The following is a 20,734-nucleotide window of genomic DNA, read 5'->3' as shown; positions in this document are numbered from 1 at the left end:
AGTATGCAACATGGAATGTCATGTCACACGATTCAGCTTCAGGGAGGGGCTTGAGCGGATCCGGGGTGTGACATAAAAACTATGCGCCCGCATAAATCGCGAATCACAAATCGAAAATCGAATTTATTGACAGCGCGCAAATGGGCGAAATAGGCAAACAAAACAAAACTGGCAGAGGAATAAAAATCATTTGAAATATTGTCACAGGGGGGGTTGCACGGGGTTTGTGTTTGCCTTTAAACATAACGCTCTGACAAAAATCTAATGAAATATGCAATAAAATTTGAGTGTTTGCCATTTCACATAAGCGACGCAAAAGCGCAATTCACAATGAGCATAGATAAATATGAAACAACACACACACACTCACTCGTGAATATATTCATACGGACATGTACAAATTGCAACTGTGCTGAGCTGCAAGTTCATGAAATTTCAATAAATATGAATATTTTCTTTTTTCGATTTCCCCAAATAATAGACTCTTCAAACAAGCAGGCGAAAAAAAAAATATATATACATGCACATGGCCTATTAAATTAGTAGGATTTTGTACGTTTATCCACATAGATAAATAGTTTTTAACAAGGTTATTTCTGCGATTTGCATTTTTGTCAATAAATCTGATAGACTTTAGTTTATATATGTGATCTATGAGCTTCCATGGGGGGTTTGATTTATAAACAATCAAATAAAGATACAAAAATTGCATAATTACTAGTCAAAAATTGGTAGGCAAATATTTTTGAAATATTCTGAACATGCTTCTGTGTCTGTATAGAGATAAAAAATTATAAAAGAGTAGTATTACATGTATTTTTTAACAACAAATCAAAGCTATTTGATGAAGCACCTTGCCATACCTTTTATTCCATTTTATTTTAAATCACAATCTCAAAATCCTTCGAACTAGTTCACCCACTCAGCGCCGTATACAGTTTTAGCTTTTTGCCAATAATCATTATTGCTGCATATATGACACCACGCGGCGGAGACCGAATATAGCACATCAATTTGGGTTCAGAGGGACAAACAAATGATAAAGAGTCGTGGGTAAAATACCATGGACTGACCACCACCTCCCACGAGCATGGCTGCAAATTAATGGGCAGCAATTTCAACAGAACGCAGCAACGCCGATTGATTCGGCGAATGCCACGTGGCGTATGCGTAATATGATTTAAGCGAAGCTAATGCACAAAGGCATTTAAATTGAAATGTGTGTGCTGGCAGAGTGGGTGTTTCCATGCGGTTGTGCCGAGCTGCATTTCAGGCATTTTCGCAATTTTGATTTATTTCAGCACACGAACAATCCCACACACACAGTTTGAATCCTTCTAATGCTAACAGAATTTTGTATTTTTCTTCCTGCTCCCTCTCTATCTCCCTCTTTCTATCTCCCTCTTTTTACATGTCGCTGACAAAAACTAATATTTGGAAACACGCTAATGCGCGGCTTCGGTTTTTGTTCGGCGCTACGTGCAACATCCGTCGGCGACAACAATGGCCGCCGTCTGCCGATAAAAACTGCAACCGGAAACGCGCGACTAACGGAAATTACAAAATGGCTGCCATCCATTAGATACGTCTCACGTCGGACAAACTGAGCTTCGATCTGGTCCCCGATGTCAACAACAACGTAACCCACTCGACCACCATCAAAATCAATAGGGCCACCTCCTGGCACAGCGTGGAGCTGGACTATAAGCTGGGCGAGATCCGGTTTACGGTGGATTATCGTCACACCCTCAGCCAGATGTATGGACTGACCTTTAACATTGGCGACAAGCTGATCATTGGCAGTAGCCTAAAGTCAGCGGCCATGGGCCTAGTGGGTTGTATCCGCGACATAGAGATCAATAATCACCTGATCGAACCCAGGCATGTGGTCAAAACGGAGCGAGTGGTGGGAGAGGTAAATTTAAAGCTCCTTTTGCTTATAATTTATTTAATTAATGTTCCCCAAAGGTGGCCCTGGACAACTGCAACTATATAGATCCCTGCAAGAGACCCAATACCTGCGAGCATGGCGGCAAGTGCTTTGTGAAGGACGATCGTGTCACATGCGACTGCAAGCACACAGGTTACATTGGCAAAAACTGTCATTTCACAAAGTATCGAAAGACCTGCGAAGAGCTGGCCCTCCTGGGCTTCACCAAATCGGATGTCTACCTCATCGACATCGATGGCAATGGCGTGTTTCCGCCCGCCCATGTGAAATGCGATTTCCAGAGCCTTGAAAATGCCACCAAGACAATTGTGGAGCACAATCTGCCCAGCCAAGTGGATGTGCGATCTGCCAGGGAGACGGATTTTAGCTTCAACATTCGCTATCGAGAGTTCTCGCCGCACATGCTGCAGGAGCTCATTTCGCACTCACTGTACTGCACGCAGTATATCAAGTACGACTGCTACCGGGCCCAGTTGGAGCTGCACTCGGCCACCTGGTTCACTTCCTCGGCCAAGAATCTCACCGTCGACTTCCTCGGCAATGTCAAGAGGTAAGCCGGGTTGCATAGGTTGGTGCACCATGCGGGTATTTGTGATTTACGTGCTGAGCCACGTCACCGCAAACAACACAAAATTGGATGACAAGAGCAGGACTTACGGTACAGTGGGCACCGAAAGGGGGAAAATTGATATTATTTTATTATTGATTTATTTTAGTTATAGTTGAGACTTAATGGGGTTTAGTGAAATACTTTTTTAAGGTTTCTGCACGATACTTTTAAAGAGCTAAAAATTGTATAATATTTTGTTTACGCAAAAACATAATTAGATTAGCTTTAGAATATACAAAGAAATTCCTAAAAATTTTCCAAGGACTCACATATATGCAGGTTTTTATACTTTTATACACCTTCTATATATTTAAAGAATGTTTTGTTGTATTTTTCTATTGTCAATGCGCTTTTCTTCCCTTTCAATTTGTCTAGAATATAAAGTTCTTTATACTGTCATTAGATTTTCCAACAAAATTCTTATTAAAACATATCTTAATTTATTTTACAATTTCCTCACTTAAAGCCCACTATTCGTGGCTTAGTCACTGCATATGCTGGCGGATGATTTTGGTCCACCGCCAGCCACACAATTAATGTTGCAGTCTATTTGCTTAACTTGCTGTTGCACCCTGGATTATCACCAGACCCTGATCCCGGTCCCCCTACCCCCCCCGGTGTGTTTGTGTGTATGTTGTGTGTACGTTCTGCCCCAGTGGAGTACAGAGTACGTGCGGTAATCCAACAATATAAATCCGAAATTTCCGAAAGACCAACCCAGGATGCTGCTCCTGCTCTCCCGGTGGTGCTGGCGTTTCAATTGTAAACGAAACTTAAATTAATTGCTCGCACATGCATAATATAAATGCCAGGCAGGAACCTTCGCTTAATGCCATCTGACATGTTTACCCATCACACACAGATGTGCTGTTGTTCTGTTTCTAGAATGCCAGCAAACTCCACATCACTTTCACAAGGCATCGATATTTCCCAGTGCCATGAAACTCCGACCACGTCTTGTCAGTGATGCGGTTGCACTTGGAAGAGCCATCTGTCGGTTTCTGAACTCTAAACACACAAAGAAAATAATTATTAAAGATAAGTTGCCAAAGAAAATACAAATACAAGTAATATACTTTGAAATGTGTCTTAAGATATATTAATACAAATGTTAAATGTTATTTAATATTCAATCTCTTAGAACCATTTTTTTTCTGTGATCTCTACAATTTGTCATGAAGGAGTTCGTCCCACTGAACTGGCCAACATCTAGTGTTGGTCTAGCTCTTCAAATTTCCCCTTTTTTCTTTCGCCAGAACTACCCCTACTATTGCCACTCTCACCAAAGTTATATCTGCGGCATTTGTTGCCATGCATTGGAGCATAAAATTTTATGGTGCCAAAGGGCGAGCAGCTATAGCCGGCTACCGAATGCCTTTTTGTCCAAGGTAAACTAATGGCAAAACCTCTAAAAAAGCCCAGCGAACCACACTTGATGATGGGAGGGTGGCAAAAAACATATGAGGCCAAATACAGAGAAAATTGCAAAAGTGCAAAACAAAAGGCCTGGGCTTGGTATTTATGTCAGGCAAATATGTTTCCGCATCAGCGCTAATAAGGTTTATGACTAAGTCCCGCCATATCTCTTGTGGCGCCCATTTTGCCGGTCCAACTTTTGTTTTTTTTTTTCCAGCCGCCATATTGTCGAACAACTCTTTCGTTCTTCTAGCTTTTTTATATTTGATTTTTTTTTGAGGGGTATTAAAGGGGGGTATATATTTTTTTATAGATTTATAAAAATTAAATATGAGATTTAAAGCGTTAATAGTTGTTAATTAAGGCATACAGTAGAAGCTTTGTTTTTATTATAAAGAGCTAAAAGTTTTTATAAAAAGTTGTATGAATTGTTGACAATGGGATTAAAATAAAAACAGGATTTCTGAATTTTTTAAATTAAAATGAATTTAAATTAAATTAAAGAACTTAAAAAAGGGGTACCTCCTAGTCGTATTCATATGCTTGTTATTTTCTTTTCCTTTTTTGTTTTTAACAAGTTTGCCTTGGTAATTTTTCTTGCTATGGGCAGGCCTTTTTAAAATGAATGGCTTTGAGCACACAAATTTAGTCTTTACGCCTAATTTCTTTGAGGCTTGGGTCCTCCCATAGGTTGACTCTTTCCCTCTGGATGGATGTTTCGGCTTGGCTGGCTTGCCTGGAGAACCCTTTGACAATACATCATGCGCAGCAAAGTAGGCAACATCTGGCGGCGGCAATTTCCAGTAGCTTGTTGCTGGCACTCCTCCTTGTTTCTACTTTTTACTTCCTTTTACTCTGTGTGTGTGCCTGCGTCACTAATTTCCGCTTTCAGTAAATCAATTCGAAAACCTTAACAGCCTGACTTTGGTTTCGCTTTCATTTTTTTGGCACTTGTTTGTTTGCCTCCATGAATGAATGGCGTTCTGGTTGGCTTCGGCCGACACGGCCAAAAATGCACCCGGTCTGGGGCTTAGAAAAAAGCCGGCTAGCTTTTTGGGGCGCCCCAGACCATTTGGCCATCCATCATTGGCTCGTAGTTTGGTCCTTACTCATTCAAAATTTGACAGGCTCGTTTGTTTGTTTGTGCCACTGTAGTGCTGTGCCACTGCCACTCCAACTCCTGCTGCTGCTGCTGCTGCGGCGGCTTGAATACGGATCTTGCAACACGAAGGCGGATGCGGATGAGGAAACGGAAGCGGCACATGCAGGCCAAAACCGCAGCAAGCACAAACATGAGCCGGAAAGAGCCCATCACGAATGGTATTTGGTCGAGATGATACTCGTTAATAGGGTTTTTTTAAAAAGAATTTTTGAACTCGCAATGGGATTTTCTGTTATTAAAATATAAATAAAAATAGTTTGGTAAATGGGAACAAAGAAAAGTATAAATATTATATTTTAAATAGATTTACAAGAAAACCCTGATTAATTTCATAAAATATAATATTTTCCCAGGCATTACTTTGGCTTCTTCCCTTTACAACTCAAATAATTGAACTTGATTGTCCTTTAATTGCCCTGTCACTGATATATCCTCGATTGTCTTGATACCCAACGAATATTTCTGCATAAATGGCGCAGCGAAAAGCCAAAACAAAAAAAAAAGAGAAGAGGGGGCGGGAGGCGGATGTGGCTCAGTCGGTCACTCAACGGACTCGTCAAACTGCCGGCGGCTCTCCGGCTCAAATGTATGCAAATGTATGCAGACTTTTTCTAATACCTTTCACCTTTTTTGTGACCCACCCCTCGCCCCACTCAACCTCGACCCGTAATCCGAAACCCCAACCCTTCCGCAGAGGCGCCTGCCCGTGCTCCGTTAACAAGACGTGCGTGGACCCGAATCAATCATGCAACTGCGACGTGAAGGAGAACAAATGGAATTCGGATGAGGGCTACTACCAGGATCCGCACAGTTTGGGCATCACCAACATGTACTTCCTGCAGCAGAAGGATCTGGACGATGAGGCCCAGGGACGCATCACTCTGGGGCCATTGGAATGTGTGGAGACAAGTGAGTGCAAATTTAAGTTTTCATTTATAAGTTAACAGCAGTCTTTAGGGATAATGTGGCTAGACTTTTTTAATGTCATGTCTTCTGTAATGCCCCCACAGACACGCAAAAGTACGTGGTTACCTTTACCACGTCGCAGTCGTATATCGAGGTGCCTGGATGGCGTAAGGGCGACATCGCCTTCTCGTTCCGTACCACCGGCGAGAAGGCCATCCTGCTGTTCCAGCCACCGATCCGCGCCCACTATCCCTCGTTTATGGTGGCCCTGACCGGCGACGACCAGCTCACGTTCACCTTCACCCTCAGCACGGGGACCACCCGCGAGCTGGTCATTAACTCGCACCGCCGGCTCAATGGCGGCGAGTGGCATAAAATATGGATCGACTACAACCAGTATCATGTGCGCTTCATGATAAACACCGATTACCAGATGCTCGATTTGCTGCCCGAGGAGGAGTTCGGACCGTTCGAGGGCAGCATGTACATTGGCGGTGCCACATTGTGAGTATTTTTCAACGTTGGGGGGGGAGGATTGGTTTATCCATTAGCTGTGGGGCACTGGGCTGCAAAGGTGAATTTTCATTTTGGTTTTTTAAAGGTTTAAATTTATGTATATATCTAAAGTTGAGATATTTTAACGTTAAATAATATATACTCTCAATATTTCACATTTCCACACATGATATTGAACGCCATATTTTTGGATAAACTTATCAGACTTCTCAATTCGATAGCACGAAGAACATTAGGTATAGAAAATTTACTTAAATTGATATATTCTTTACATAATTAGATCATTTATCCGGCTCGAAGGACCAAAATGCAAAATGCTCCCTAGTCAGGCGTCAAAGCAAATTATTTTACCAATTGGTTTGCATTAATAAAATTTGGTATAGGAAATGTATATAAATTTGTATATATATTTATTTATCCGGCTCGAAGTACCAAAATGCAAAGGTTTTATTAATTTTCTTTGAAACTACATATATTATAAAATTTTTCATAATGCTATCCTTATCAATGAATGACAGATAGTATTGATACAATATTTAAAATAAAATCTAAGCTGATTAATTTGTAAAAGTGACAAATTTGTAAACTAAAGTGCAATGCTCTTCCTGCTGTTTGTTAGTGTAATCAGACATACCGTTTTATGGCTGCCTGCATCGGTGGCAGCTGTAATGGCAATCGACGGGTATAAGCTCTATTCCCACCACTTGTCCTGATGCTATTCCTGCTACTCCTGCTCTTTGTCCAGCTCCAGCTCCTACTCCTCGTAGGGTGTCCACTGGCAGTTGCGGTTTGTGCAATTTATTGCGGCAATTACGTTTTAATTATAAACGCGCGACTAACTGCCAAGCAGCAGGACTAACAATGACAGTAGCCTCCAACCGCCCGAAGGAATCCCTCCAACGGCATCGTTGCCTGCCCTGCGGGGAGCACATGCCACGGTCCGGTGACCGCCACAGTTCGATTGATAATTGGGACGCCTCACTTATGAGTTAATTACGGATTGATGCCAGTAATTTGCAACGCTCAATGGGATAACCGATAACTTGGGGCGGGTAGAAATTTTAACGAGCTTTACTCTTCTTTGCTAAACTAAAATATTTTAAATGCTTTAAGTTCCTAATATAACTAATTATTTATACTTCAATTTCGCAAACGTCATCAGAGGCGTAATTTGTATGCACAAACCGCTTTCTCGCATACTTATTTTCAACATTCAATTCCTGGAAAGCCAATCCTTCTGGGTATATAAAAAGAATTGCCATAATTAAATTAACTTTTTGCTGGAAAATTCATTCCAAAGTCATTATCAATAATCAAACCGCGGCGGCAGCAGGGAGTGTAACCGTAACCTGATGCTGCCTTTTCCTGAATTTTTAGCCCGTAACCATTCCAGTTCATCCCCTTCGGAAGTTAGCGCACTTAAAACGCGCTTATTCTTGATTGGCATAATTTATAAAGTTTTTTTTCCGCCCCTCGTTGCCATGGCTCAGATACCGCTGGCGGCGGATGCTGCCCCTCACGAGATAGATAGAGCGTGGGGAAAAAACCATTTGAGGGGTTTTCAAGCACTCACATGTACTGAATATGGTACTTGTCTTGCTTCATTCCTTTTTTTTTTTTAATTATTGAAAATGTATAAAAATCAAATTGAAATATTTATATATACACTTGTGTGTGGTGTGTGTGTGTGTGAGTGAGTGGCAAGGAGACGTGTGCACACATTGGCACTTAACCCCGAAAAAGTTCCGCCTGCCACTCATAAAATTTCGATGAGCGGTAAACACGCCGAGTAATTAACGGTAAAGTGCAGCGCTCTATAAAGGCCAATCCCAATTCCAATAAAAATCAGTCACCCACCACCCCTCCCTCCAGAATCGATTCGATCCGATCCGATCCGCTTTCAGTGAGCCAATTTATTCAATTTATTTATCGGCGGAAAAGAAAGCTCTGTAAAACATACAAGTAATATGGAAAATGCAATATTGATGCAGCCATCGAAGGGGAAGGGGAAGGGGAGAAGGGAGAGGGCCGTGGCGAAGTGGCATATAAGGTTGCACGTAAGCCAATAAGCGGAATCAGCGGATGCGGCTCATAAATAAAAGAGTTAATCAACATATTGATAGAGACACGGCGAGACCTTAACGAGACGTTCCAAGGGACAAGCCCCGGCAGCCAAGTGTTAACCCATTAAGAACTTGCGGTGCGCTTAAAATTCATTCCACGTCACTGCTCACAGAGGAGCTCTTCAATTGGGATAACAATAAAAAAAGCAAACACAAAGTTAAGCCTTTGCAAATGCAATTACTCTTTACCCGCCGGAAGGGGTGTATTTAATATAGAAATCTACATATATGTGGGTTGTTTGAATTCGGAAAAGCCAGCGGTTAATTACTTAGGCATTAAAATAACCTAATTAGAAGCCTAAAAATGTAATTATAAAATGGGGCTTTCCAGGGATGGCTAAATATAACGATACTTTATCGATATTTTTAAGCGAAAAATTAAACGAGTTAAGTCGATAATCTGCTTTAAATAAGCGAAATAAAATATTACGATAATATCGATATTTAGCCATTAATTGCAAACCTTTTTCATATTTAAAAATATGATATATTCTTATTAAAATTTAATTTAAAATTTAAATTGATATTCTGTTAGTTGTTTGGTTAACAGAACCATTACAAAAGGAAAGTATAAGTTAAATTTGTGTCTATAATATCTGTACTTTATAATTATATAACCAATTAGGTAGCATTTAGAACATTAGGTATAGGAAATGTACTTAAATTGATATAGATGATTTATCCGGCTCGAAGGACCAAATTGCAAAGGGATTTTTTTCTCCCTAGTCGAGAGTCAAAGCAGATTATCTTACCAAATGGGTAGCATTAAGAAAATTAGGCATAGGAAATTTAGTTAAGTTAAAGTCTTAATATAAATACTTTATGGTTAATTTTGATACTTTAGATATTTAAAATTTCAATACATTAACATTTTTAGTATTTCGATAGAAATCACAGAGACGCCTTATTATATGAAAATAATGTTATTAAAAAGGGCTTTTAAGTTATTTTAAAAGTATAATAATTAGAATTAAGTAACTCCCTATATAATCAGCAAGTTGGTGTTCCTCTTTCAAACCCCAATATTTTTAAAACCAAAATTATTTTAAAACAAAATATAAACTTAGTAAATATATTCCCCAAAAGAAAAGTGCTTAGCCAAAAACTTTCTTGCTCTATCAGCAAAAGCGACTTTAAAATGTTGTCCCCTTTTTTTCCCGAAAAAGTTAACTTACCCAAATCAATAGAAAACTTTCCGGAATATGCTGGCAAATACTTTGAAACTTCAACGCCATTTAGTTAATGGGTTAAGCAGTGCTTTTCACACAGCTTAAACGGGGCGCCAAGGATGCATGGAAATTTATGCAAAAGTCGGGGCAAAAATTACAATGGCCGATGCTGCTAATGATTGTTGTAATCGGTTTTTGCATGTGGTGCAACCGCATTTCCCCCCCACATTCGATGTCGTGTTGTTTAGGAAGCGACAGCAGCTGGCGGTCCTGCTGATGGTCCTGGTTCTGGCATCCCTTTTGGGTGCCCGGACCCATCCGCGGATGTCCTGCTCATCATTTGCATGGCCATCGATTACCACAGCGCACAGGACACACAGCACAGCACACGGGGCACCGCATGCCGATGGGAAAAACACAGGCAACTGGCGTGCCAAATATGCGAATTATTTGCCGCGATGCAGGAAACAGGATGACGTCGATGGGCGGCGTGTCCATCCCGGGGCAATTCCCCCGCGGCCAGATACCAGCTACAGTGGACACCGTGCGGGTACAGTGGACACTTGATGCCGGATAGTAAAATGCACGGCTGTCGCCAGTCGCAACGGCCATGAATGAATGAAAAGTGCTTAATTGCTTGTGACGGCGTTAAATAAATTCTTAATTGCTTCGCACTTTGCGCGTTTGCAACGTTAATAGGATTTCCGTCGCCTGCATGTCGCCAGGATATGCACATCGCCTGCGCCGGCTCCAGCGACGGCACCTCCTTTACCCAAAAAACTTCTTTCCTTTGCGTTTTATTGCCGTTAATTTCCGAGGAATTTTCGTCATTTTTTTTTTACATTTTTTTGAGCGCGGCCAGCCGCCGTACAAATCCTTTTAGCCAAGTGTCAGCCAGGCCAGAACTGCCAGCCAGCCAGCCGGCGGCACATCATTTGCAAGGCAAAGCGCTAAATTTCATTTTGCATACGCGTGTGTCACGCGTGTCCTCCCACGCGTCCTCGTTACAACGTCCTGTATATACACTTTGGGGAAATTATTTGATCAATATTTTAAGGGGTTTTAAATAAGGTTTAAAAAATTTGGATTTTGTTAAATATTAAGCGGTTTTTTATAAGGGATATATCGGAAGGAAATCTTGGATGGAGTCTTCTTAGAGTGATTAACAATATTAATTTTTATTTTGTACATTTAAAATCAATTTAAATTTATGAATATTTTATTTTTGTTTTAAAGTAGAGGTTTGAAAACATCGAAGATTTCAAACCGATGTTTTCAAACATCAATCCGAAAATTTCATAAGAACCATTGATGTTGAACAAAAAACATCGATGTTAGCTTGAAATTATATATCGATGTTGAGTATTCTTTTTCCAAAATCGATACATCGGTAAAATGTATCTATCGTCAAGCCTCTATTTTAAAGCGAAGAAAATGTTTTCTTTATTTCCAAAACTTTATCTTTGAATAGCTTCTCTGAGAATGCAAATTCTTAATTTGTCTACAATTCCTGCTGATTCCTGAAAAAAGCCTGGAATCACTTTCCATCTTTTAAAAAATTTCAAAAAAAGATAAAAATACCTTTTAAAATATACAAAAACCTCTCAACTCCCCCTTTTCCTCAGTGCACTTTTATATGTACGCGTGGCCCCGTGTCTGTTGACGTACAAAAAAAATTAAAAATGCATTTGTGGCATGCTAGCAAAAAGAAATGCAGCACACGTTGCAAAAACTAATGACTTAATAGCTCGCTGGCTGCCAGCAAGGACACGCGTGTGTAAGGACTCCGGCAGCGGCTGAAAGTGGGGCTAAATTTGGGTGAAGAGTGCACTTGGTAAATGCAAATCATGAAATTAAACTGCTCGCCGCCGGCCAATTCGCCTGACGAAGGCCCGTCAATAAGTTCGGTGCTTAAATAACGATTACGCAACGCTTGGCAAACAATTACAACCGAAAAGCGGAAAGAAATTGTAATAAATTCAAAGAAGGAGGGAAACCCCAAAACCAAATTGAGACAGAGAGACTTTTCCTTCTTTTCTTTCTTATTTTAAAACAAGAATTTTAATTTCACTCGAAGCTCTCGCTCAGACAACACTCCGAGGAGAACTTGGGATCCTGGGGATCCTTGTGGGTGGAATGTCTCGTAATGAAATTTACATAATTTAGAAAGACATTTGAGCAACTTTCTTTTGCCGCTGTACGCGTATAAACAAGACATTTCCGCCACTTTAATTTTCAAAAGCTTACACTTGAGATTTTATTGGCCAATTCATTGTTGGCCATGGCAAAAGGGGGGGAGTGAAAAGTGAAAAAAACCCAGGCCAAAAGTGCACAAGGAAAACTTGCAAAATGCTAAAAGAAAAAAGGGAATCGCTGAGCAGAAAAAAAGGTTAGAATGAGCTGCGGAGAAATTGCGATGCTCTTTAGTAATTTTGATTACTTTTAGTTTTGGTGTTAGTATTTTTATATAAACTTAAAAGGACTTTTAAAGTTTTCTATTATTTTGTAAAGATTTTATAATATTTTATATATACTTTTAAAAAGTGTTTGTAAACTTATATGCCCCAAAGAAATTAGAGAATCGTAAATTAAAAGTGTGGCAAAGAAAAACTTAAGAAACTGTAGAGAAAACTCAGTTGGGTAATTTAAGAATACACCCAAGAAGTTCTTTTTACGAGTTTTTCAAATATTATTTGAATAATGAATATTTAAAGTCATTAATAAATAATTTTAAAATGGGAAATCTAATAATTATTAACGTATTTACCTATAAAAAAAGTAACTGTTTCTAAATTATTTAATCTGATAATAAATAATTATATTGTTAAGAAGCTCCTTAATACATTTACCAACTCTTAACTTAGAGTCAGAAATAAGGAAAAAAAAAGATGGCATACTGAAAAACTTTTCCCAACTGTCCTTAAGAAAATCCAACCACATTTTCCACCTTCCATCAAGCGGGTGTCGCTTCGATTCTCAGCTTGGCAAGTTTAAAACTCAAACGCGTCGCATCCGATTGAGCGGGTCACAATTTATTTGCATAAACCCAGTGACAGAATGGGCAAATACACGGGAATCCAGGATCTAGAATCGAGAATCCACCACATGGTGATGTCTCATGTTTGTCCAAGAGGGGGAAATCGATGGTGCAGCTGGTGCAACTTAAGCCAAAGTGGCCAAGTTATTGAATAGTTACGACAAGTCATAATATAAAATAATCCCCAGCTGACTTTCTCCCGCTTTTTTTCATCTTTCTCTCTTTTTCTCTGTCTCCAGCGACCTGCTGAAGAAGCTGTCAGTAAAGGCCGGACTCATTGGCTGCTTCCGGGGCCTGGTGGTCAACGGGGAGATCCTGGACATTTACAGCTACATGTCGGTGCATCTGTCGGAGATTATCAAGGACTGCAAGCCCTCCTGTGTCCCATCGCCCTGTCGCAACGGAGCCCAGTGCAAGGAGCTCTGGAGCAGCTTCAAGTGCGTCTGCAACAATCCCTGGGCTCACATCGGAGAGTTCTGTGAGACAAGTGAGTGCACAAGGAGAAAATTCCTATAAAATGTTATTAAAAATGTTGTTAAAATGTAAAAGAAATACTCACTTAAGAGGGAATTTGCCTTTGAATTTAAAAACCTTTTGGAAACTAAAACTAAATTATACCATTAAGGACCTAAAGTGTGTAACTTATTTATTTATTTCGCAAATACCTGTAATATTTTTTCATTAGTGTAATTTCCATTCGTTTAATTTTAATAACTTGACATCCTCTGCAGACATTAACGAAAAGGCTCTGACCTTCATCAACCGTGAGTCCTTCCTGATGCGAAGCTATCTGAGTGTGACCGCCACTCCGGCCATCTTAATGCACGGCATCGAGGCCGAACGGGATGTCCTGAAGGGCATCCTGCACCAGGATCTACTGATTAATCTGCGAACCTACGATACGAATGCTTTGGTCCTTTATGCCAACGATCATTACAACAACTTTGTGCACCTGTACATCAGCCTGAATCGGGAGATAGTATTTCTGTATAATTATGGCGATGAAATTGTAAATCTTACTCTGCTGGACGATACCCTGGTGGCCTCACTGAAGAGCATCCAGGTGGCCATAGTTCGGGGAGAGCAAGAAACTCGGATGCATGTAAATCAGCGAAGTGTGAGCATCGATAGGGGAACCCTGCTCCTAGATGAATATGCCAATAAGCCATGGAGTAATCCGGAAAAGGGTGAGTTTTATATTTAATTTAAGCAAGATATAAATTATAATTAATGTAAATAATACAAATAAATAAGCTTTAAGGACTAAAACATATGAATAATGATTTTTTAGTGTACCGTGTTTATATATTCCTCTAAAAATACACATAAAATTTCTTAGCCACAAGTACTCTTAGTTTCCATCAACAAAACCCACTTCAAAAAAACAAAAGAAGTATTTTTTTGACAGCTTTTCACACAATGCAAACTTCAAAATCCATTTTTCATTTAAAATATAAATATAGAAATAGGCACCATTTCAATTCTTAATTCATATTGTGATATTTTATTTCGTTTTATATTTTATTTATATTTTCGGATTTGGATTATTTTTGAGCCCCCGGTATTCCCTTTCCCCGGAACTACTTTCGTCACTTCCAGCGACTGCCCATCTTTGAGGTCTTGGTGTGGGCATTATTGCTGCTATTCTGATGCTGTTCATCCTGGGCAGCCAACTCCTCGTCTATGAGCAGTTCAAAGTTACCCAAGGCATCGGCACTGGGTACCTTATTCCAACGCACATCCGGCACTCCATCCGGAGGCAGAACCACCGATAAGATATTATCAATTAGCTTATACTTGAGTATCCGATCGTTGACTGTGGTTGAAGTCAGAGAGGGCGAGGCATTGACTTCCACCAACCAGGGTTTCAGGGCATTGTCTATGATAATGTCGTAGCCATAGCACTCGAAGCAATGCCTATCGCTGGCCATCACCGGGGCCACCGCTCTCAGGGAGTGGACTATGAGCCAGGATATAGCACCAAACAGACGATCTGTGACCTCCTTTCCCCGGGTTCCCTCCAGATATAGGGCCAGGTTCTGAACAGACCACTTTCCTCCATGCAGGGTATTATATTCACCGCCATGTTTCTGCACACTGACATTGGTCAGATGGACGTACATATTGTCCAGCTCCGTGACACTCGTATCGTATTTCACAGTACAAAAACGGCAGAATCCCTGCTTGAAGAGATAAGCCTTCAAAGGCCTAAAGGATGCCACTAAGACGTACAAGCGTAGATCAAACTTTTTGCCACCAATCAGCAGGGGATTGTCTATATATCTGGAGATTACATAAGACTCCTTGGCAATCTGTGGATGAAATGGACCCTTGGCCTCCCTGGACCACTTCTTGAGCTTGGACAGTTTGTTGATGAGGAATATTCCAGCTCCTTGGGACTTTCCACAGGGCTTCATGATCCAAGTGCTCAGCGGAAACTTCCTGTATTCCTCGACAAACATATTGTAATCGGCTGGCAGGACAAATGTGGTTGGGACAAAGTCCAAGTACAAATACCTAGTGCCACTCGAGTTGTTTGATTCCGTTTTCTCGGCCAAGGGATTGCCATCCCGTTCGAGGTCCTTGCGATACCGCTTGATATTCTTCACCAGCAGGTCCTTTCGCGACAGCTCGTAGTGATTGGGAAAGTGATTGATCATCTGGTTGTCATGCATTCGATAGCCACTGTCCACGCTGAAGATATTCCTGCAGGTCTGCACTCCCGCCCAGTAAAAGTGCCAGTCATCATCGCCGTTCACCTGATGCCATCCCCGCTTCTCAAAGTTATTGACCAGCACGGACTTATCCAGATCCGTGCAGAAGCCAATTTTCATCTTGTCATGTCCCTGGCCGCCTCCGGCTCCGCTGTTACCGCCGCTGGTGGTGGTGCTATTGGATACACCCGCTTGATTGGCGCCGCCCGCCTGGCGACCGTACATGGTGTGGGCTGTACCGCTCGAACGGAACGTCGTCTGGTGACTGTCTAACCGCCACGCCGGCGTCCAGTTGCCCAGGTCCCAAACAACGCTCATGTTGCCAGGAGTTATTGAACCAACAATGCCGAAATATATATATATATATATTCACAACCCTTTTCAGTTGCCTGGTTGCGCGGCTTCCTATTTGGGGGTTGTTCCTCTTGTTTTTGCTCCGACAATTTGCAAATAGTTTAGCAAGTTAAGCTGCAAAAATGCCAAAAATTTTGCCCAAAAACAAAATCTGTGCCTTTGCCTGTATGTGTGTATTGGCAAAATTATGTGCACTTGAATTTTTTTCCCTTGCAGTCAGCAATGCACATGAACGTGTGTGTGAGTGTGTTAGAAAACTGTTGGAAAATAAACGCCAAGCGAATGGATAAAGTTTTTCTCTGTGGCATAAAAACAACGAGTTGCTTTGTAGTTTGTAGATATTTGAAAAGCTCTTCTTTTTTCCTCGCTTTGTTCACTCAATATGTAAATTAAACGGTATTCCAATGGCAGATAGAATGCGGAAATTGTTGTTAAACGGAAAAATGCAAGCATATCGAGTTGATTATGATCCGAACGGATTTCTATTGTCGAGTTCGAAGTATTTGGAGAGCAAATTTTAGGCAAATAGTTTAGTAGTTTGTATTTAAATAAAACTAAAGTAAATATTTGTGAATTATATTTTTTTAATGGATTTTATAAGGGTTTTGGTGAGATTTTTGGGATTTTTGTAGCCGTTTTTGGGTCAGTGTTTTTAGTTTATTTATGTAATCAACTTTTTTCTGGTTCGTTTTTAAACCAGCTTCTTTGTAGCTTTTAATAAGATGGTTCTTAGGTTGTTTTTCAGAATGTTTTTGAAAAAGTTTGTAAAAAGATTTAAAGAGGTAAAGAAGGGTTTTGATGATGTCTTCGAGGGCATTTTTTTGGAGATTTATAAAAAGGCTTTTGAGAAGGATTTTGCAAAGGTTTTTGGGGAGTGTTTTAAGAAGATTTTGAGGAGGTTTTGAAGAGGTTTTTTATGAGGTTTTTAAGGCGTTTGAAGAGTATTTTGAGAAGGTTTTTGTAGAGATTTGTAAGGGGAGTTTTGACAAAATTTTGTAAAGGTTTTTTAGGTTGTTCTTTAGGAGATGCTTTTTAACTTTATAAAGATGGGTTAAAAAGGGTTTTAAGGATGTTTTAAGAATTATTTTAGAATAAGTTTTTGAGGAGGTTTTTCATGATATTTTTGAAGAGTTTCTGGGTGGATAGTAGTTAGCTACTGAGACATTTTTTATTTTTTAAAGGTTAATTATTCAATTTGTTATCAAAATATCTTTAAAGACACATAATTTTTATTGAAAAGGTAACACCAGAGTTACTCTTGACCTATCATCAAAATGTATAGACTATTTTCAAAACCTTTTCGCTCAACCGCCCATCAATTAAATCTAAAACACATGCTTTTGGGCAACGATATTCCGGAATGATTGCACCTCAAAGCTACTCTCATTGCTCGTAACTTACCTAGCAATTGAATTTTATGGAAAAGTTACCATCCATAAAGGCTCTGAGCTTGGCAATTGCCAAAATAGAGAGGAGGGTGAATCAATGAAATTGCCCGTAACTCAATGCCAAAGCGATTTGCCAGCAAAATCAATCATAATTACTCCACGTTCCGAAGCACTGCGTTTCGATTTGAATTCGAATTTGGTCAATACTTTGCACAGAATAACACATAAGCACTTTTGTAATTAAATGCGTTAACCAGAGATGGACTCTGGACACACTGGATCCTGTAATCCTGGCACTGCGGCATGCAGCCCTCGGCCGATTCAGTTTAGATTGCCGCGCTCTGTCGGCTGGCAAACATTTCAATTAGACAAACTTAAACTCGAAATTGATGGGCCTAAACCTCAAACGGCCTGGGTTTGGCCGTGGCCCGGAGTGCTGGAAAGGGTGTGGATAAGGGTACGTGTCCGGGTCTCCTGTAGCCTGGCTAAAACCCAAAATGCCACGGCAATGAAGGCTCATTTCCGCAGACGAACACACACAGAAACGCGAGCTTAGATAAAGCAACCAAAGCCAAAATTCTGCACTGTAAAAAATGTTATTGAATTAAATATTAATTAAATAATAATTTTAAGTATTGAAATAAGCATTGTATCTGAACTTTAATATGTATAAAAACCCCGAACCTCATAATTACCTTTTTTCGATATTTAATTTTGCTTTTCAATTGAAATCATATAGCTTCTTTTGCCCAGTGCATTGTAGACCCAAAAGCCATACACCCTTTCGCCACCCGACCATTTCTCATTTGATTTTGTTTATTTGCAGAGGTTCTCTCGCCACACCGTCCTCCAGCCCCGCCCACCGAGTACTTCCAGCTCCACGTGGGCGGCTATGATCCGGCGAATTTGCTGCGACCGAATGTGGATGCACCCGCTCTCGACGGCTACATCGGTTGTGTGCGGGGTTTGAAAATCGGAGCGCAGTTGATCGACTTGGCGGAAATCAATGAAAGGAATATAGCGCCCAGTAAGTAGGCAGTATAAATCAATTTTCACTGAGTGCAGTTTCGGGTCGCTTCTAATGCCATTTGGCATTTGGCGAACAGGCGACTCCTCCTCCAACTCTAATTCATGGGCCACCCGCTGCCACTCCACTCCAGCGTCTGCGGTTGCGACTGCGGCTGGTTATGTGGTTGCATCTGTGGTTGTGTTGCAACAGAGAGCCTCGTCTAACTTAATATGCATGCAATTTCCGTTAAGTGCTGGCGACTCCTGCGAAAGTGGCGATAGTGCAGGAGCAGGAGATGATGGCCTGGGCCAGGACGAGAACGATGAGCCCGGCCTGGCCACTTTGGGGCCGCGCCAAGATTAATGCCAATGCGATAAGCAGCCGGCCCACATGGCGTATGATTTATGCGGCCACGCATCGCGGAAATTGCAACCTGACTTTGATGCGATTAAGCCCAACCGCCGTCAAAGTAAATACTTTGACTGGAAATTGAGGAGTTTGGAGGAGAACAGGTTGTTGTATAGGGTCTTGAGAGTGAATATAGATGTACAACTGATTGATATGGTACATAGAGAGTCTTTTATAAAGATGAACTTCTTGATTTTTTACTTTAAATAATATATATTTTTATTCTTATTAAATACCCCCAAATATTCTCTATTACTTTCTCCAACCTCCCTAATATACTTTCTCTCAATTCCAGTCCAGGATGGCGTTCTGCCCAACTGCCAGATTAAATGCGATGCGGAGCCTTGCAAGAATGGCGGCACCTGCCAGGAGCATTTCGCTGAGCAGGTCTCGACCTGTGACTGTGAGCACACCAGCTTCCTGGGAGAGTTCTGCTCCGAGGAGAAGGGAGCCGACTTTAGTGGCGAGTCCACGTTGCAGCGCAAATTCGAACTACTGCCGGGCATGGGTCGCGTTGACTATGTCCGCCTGCAGCTGGCCTTCTCATCCTTCGACCTGCGACGCGCCAACCGCATTATGCTGCTGATGCAGACGGCGGCCGAGCGTAGCTATTACCTTCTGCTGGCCATCACCTCCGATGGCTACCTGCAGCTGGAGGAGGACCGGGACAATGGGCGCACTGTGGGCGCAAGGATCGATAGGAATTTCCTGAACAGCGCCAGGCACTCGATCTATTATGTAAGAAATGGCACCCAGGCACAGCTCTATATAGATCGCGAGCAGGTGCCGCTGACGGAGTTTGCCGCTCGTGTCCTGACCACTGGCGGTGAGGCGGGCTCGAATCGTGTCCAGATCGGTGGCATTAACAGCACAGACTCGCGGTTTGCCGTCTTCAAGAGCTACAGCGGCTGTCTGTCGAGTGAGTGTCGTAAATTTAAACCCCGTCCGCCATTAATTTCTTTTCGGTCTCATCAAGTGACGTCCCCCTCTGCATTTCATTCACTGAGATAAAATAGGGAAATGAGGGAAAATAATATATAAAATAATACAAAACATAAAGAAATTGTAAAGTAGCTTTAGGGATATCCATTAAATAGATTATTGTATGGAAATTGAAAGTAAAATCTAAATAGGGGTCTTTAAGATAGAAGGAAGAGTAGAAACTTAAGTTATTTCCTTTTAAAAAGTAACCTCAATATAGGATATACAATTTCCTTTATCCTGGTAAAAAGACAACTTCCATAAATAGTTATTTTTCCTAGTGTCCCTACTCTTTACTCCAGCAATTTTATGAACTTACTGAGCTCAACTCTGAGCTCTCGAAATGTTTCGGTGGGGGGGATAGTGTTGCTGCTTCACATTGTTGACCAAAAAATTAAATTTATTCGCTGCCATAAAAAGTCATTTCCGTGGCCGTTGGCGTCGCTTGCCATAAATTCTGTCAGTTTTTTCTCTCAAGATTTACAGTGGCTCATATTTAAATTGCTGCTTTGCTGCCACTCCAAAACCACAGCACAGTGGCCAACACTTTGATTAAAAATTCACCCATGATCCCGCACATTCCCCCGCTTTGGTCTCCAGTTGATATAACATCTGTTTATAGTGCCACGCCCACACACAGAGACCACATGTGGGGGCGAGCCGTAAACCGTTTGTCGTACTCGATCATCATTCCATTAAAGAGTCGTCTGAAAGGCGATAGTTGTGGGTCATAAAACAAGGCATATTTAACGCGTTGGCACAGTGGCAAATATTTTAAATAAGTCGAGAAATATCTGAGTATTTATTATATTTATTTAGGAGTTGTATAAAATATTTTAAGTATTTTATATGGCCATAAAAGGAAAGCATATATGTATATTGGATTTAATCAATTATTTAAGGAGAGTATTACATTTGTTGACAGGTCAGTTTTGCAATTAAAATCAACTTTAAAATAAATATTATTATTTATTAAACAATTTTAAATTA

The 20,734-nt window shown here is 40.9% G+C and overlaps 2 protein-coding genes across 6 annotated transcripts in view; one reads left to right on the top strand and one right to left on the bottom strand.

Annotated features, from left to right (window-relative positions):
* axo (axotactin) overlaps positions 1-20,734 on the top strand; it is a 71,759-nt gene that overhangs the window by 33,045 nt on the left and 17,980 nt on the right. For all 5 annotated transcript variants that reach the window (XM_017172909.3, XM_017172907.3, XM_017172910.3 and 2 more), the window contains exons 9-16: positions 1,583-1,915; positions 1,969-2,501; positions 5,834-6,048; positions 6,150-6,549; positions 13,130-13,377; positions 13,622-14,077; positions 18,173-18,373; positions 19,059-19,682. In XM_017172909.3, coding sequence (XP_017028398.1) covers positions 1,583-1,915; positions 1,969-2,501; positions 5,834-6,048; positions 6,150-6,549; positions 13,130-13,377; positions 13,622-14,077; positions 18,173-18,373; positions 19,059-19,682 — 3,010 coding nt within the window. The remainder of the gene's footprint in view (positions 1-1,582; positions 1,916-1,968; positions 2,502-5,833; positions 6,049-6,149; positions 6,550-13,129; positions 13,378-13,621; positions 14,078-18,172; positions 18,374-19,058; positions 19,683-20,734) is intronic.
* Positions 14,372-16,265, bottom strand: TTLL1B (Tubulin tyrosine ligase-like 1B). Its single transcript, XM_017172911.3, has one exon. The coding sequence runs from the start codon at positions 15,920-15,922 to the stop codon at positions 14,480-14,482; it is 1,443 nt and encodes a 480-aa protein (XP_017028400.1). The 5' UTR covers positions 15,923-16,265; the 3' UTR covers positions 14,372-14,479.

The sequence above is a fragment of the Drosophila kikkawai genome, chromosome 3L (assembly GCF_030179895.1).
Source record: "Drosophila kikkawai strain 14028-0561.14 chromosome 3L, DkikHiC1v2, whole genome shotgun sequence".
NCBI classification, from domain to species: domain Eukaryota; kingdom Metazoa; phylum Arthropoda; class Insecta; order Diptera; family Drosophilidae; genus Drosophila; species Drosophila kikkawai.
The sequence above is the reverse complement of the archived record's forward strand: the minus strand, read 5'-3'. Positions and strand labels throughout refer to the sequence as shown.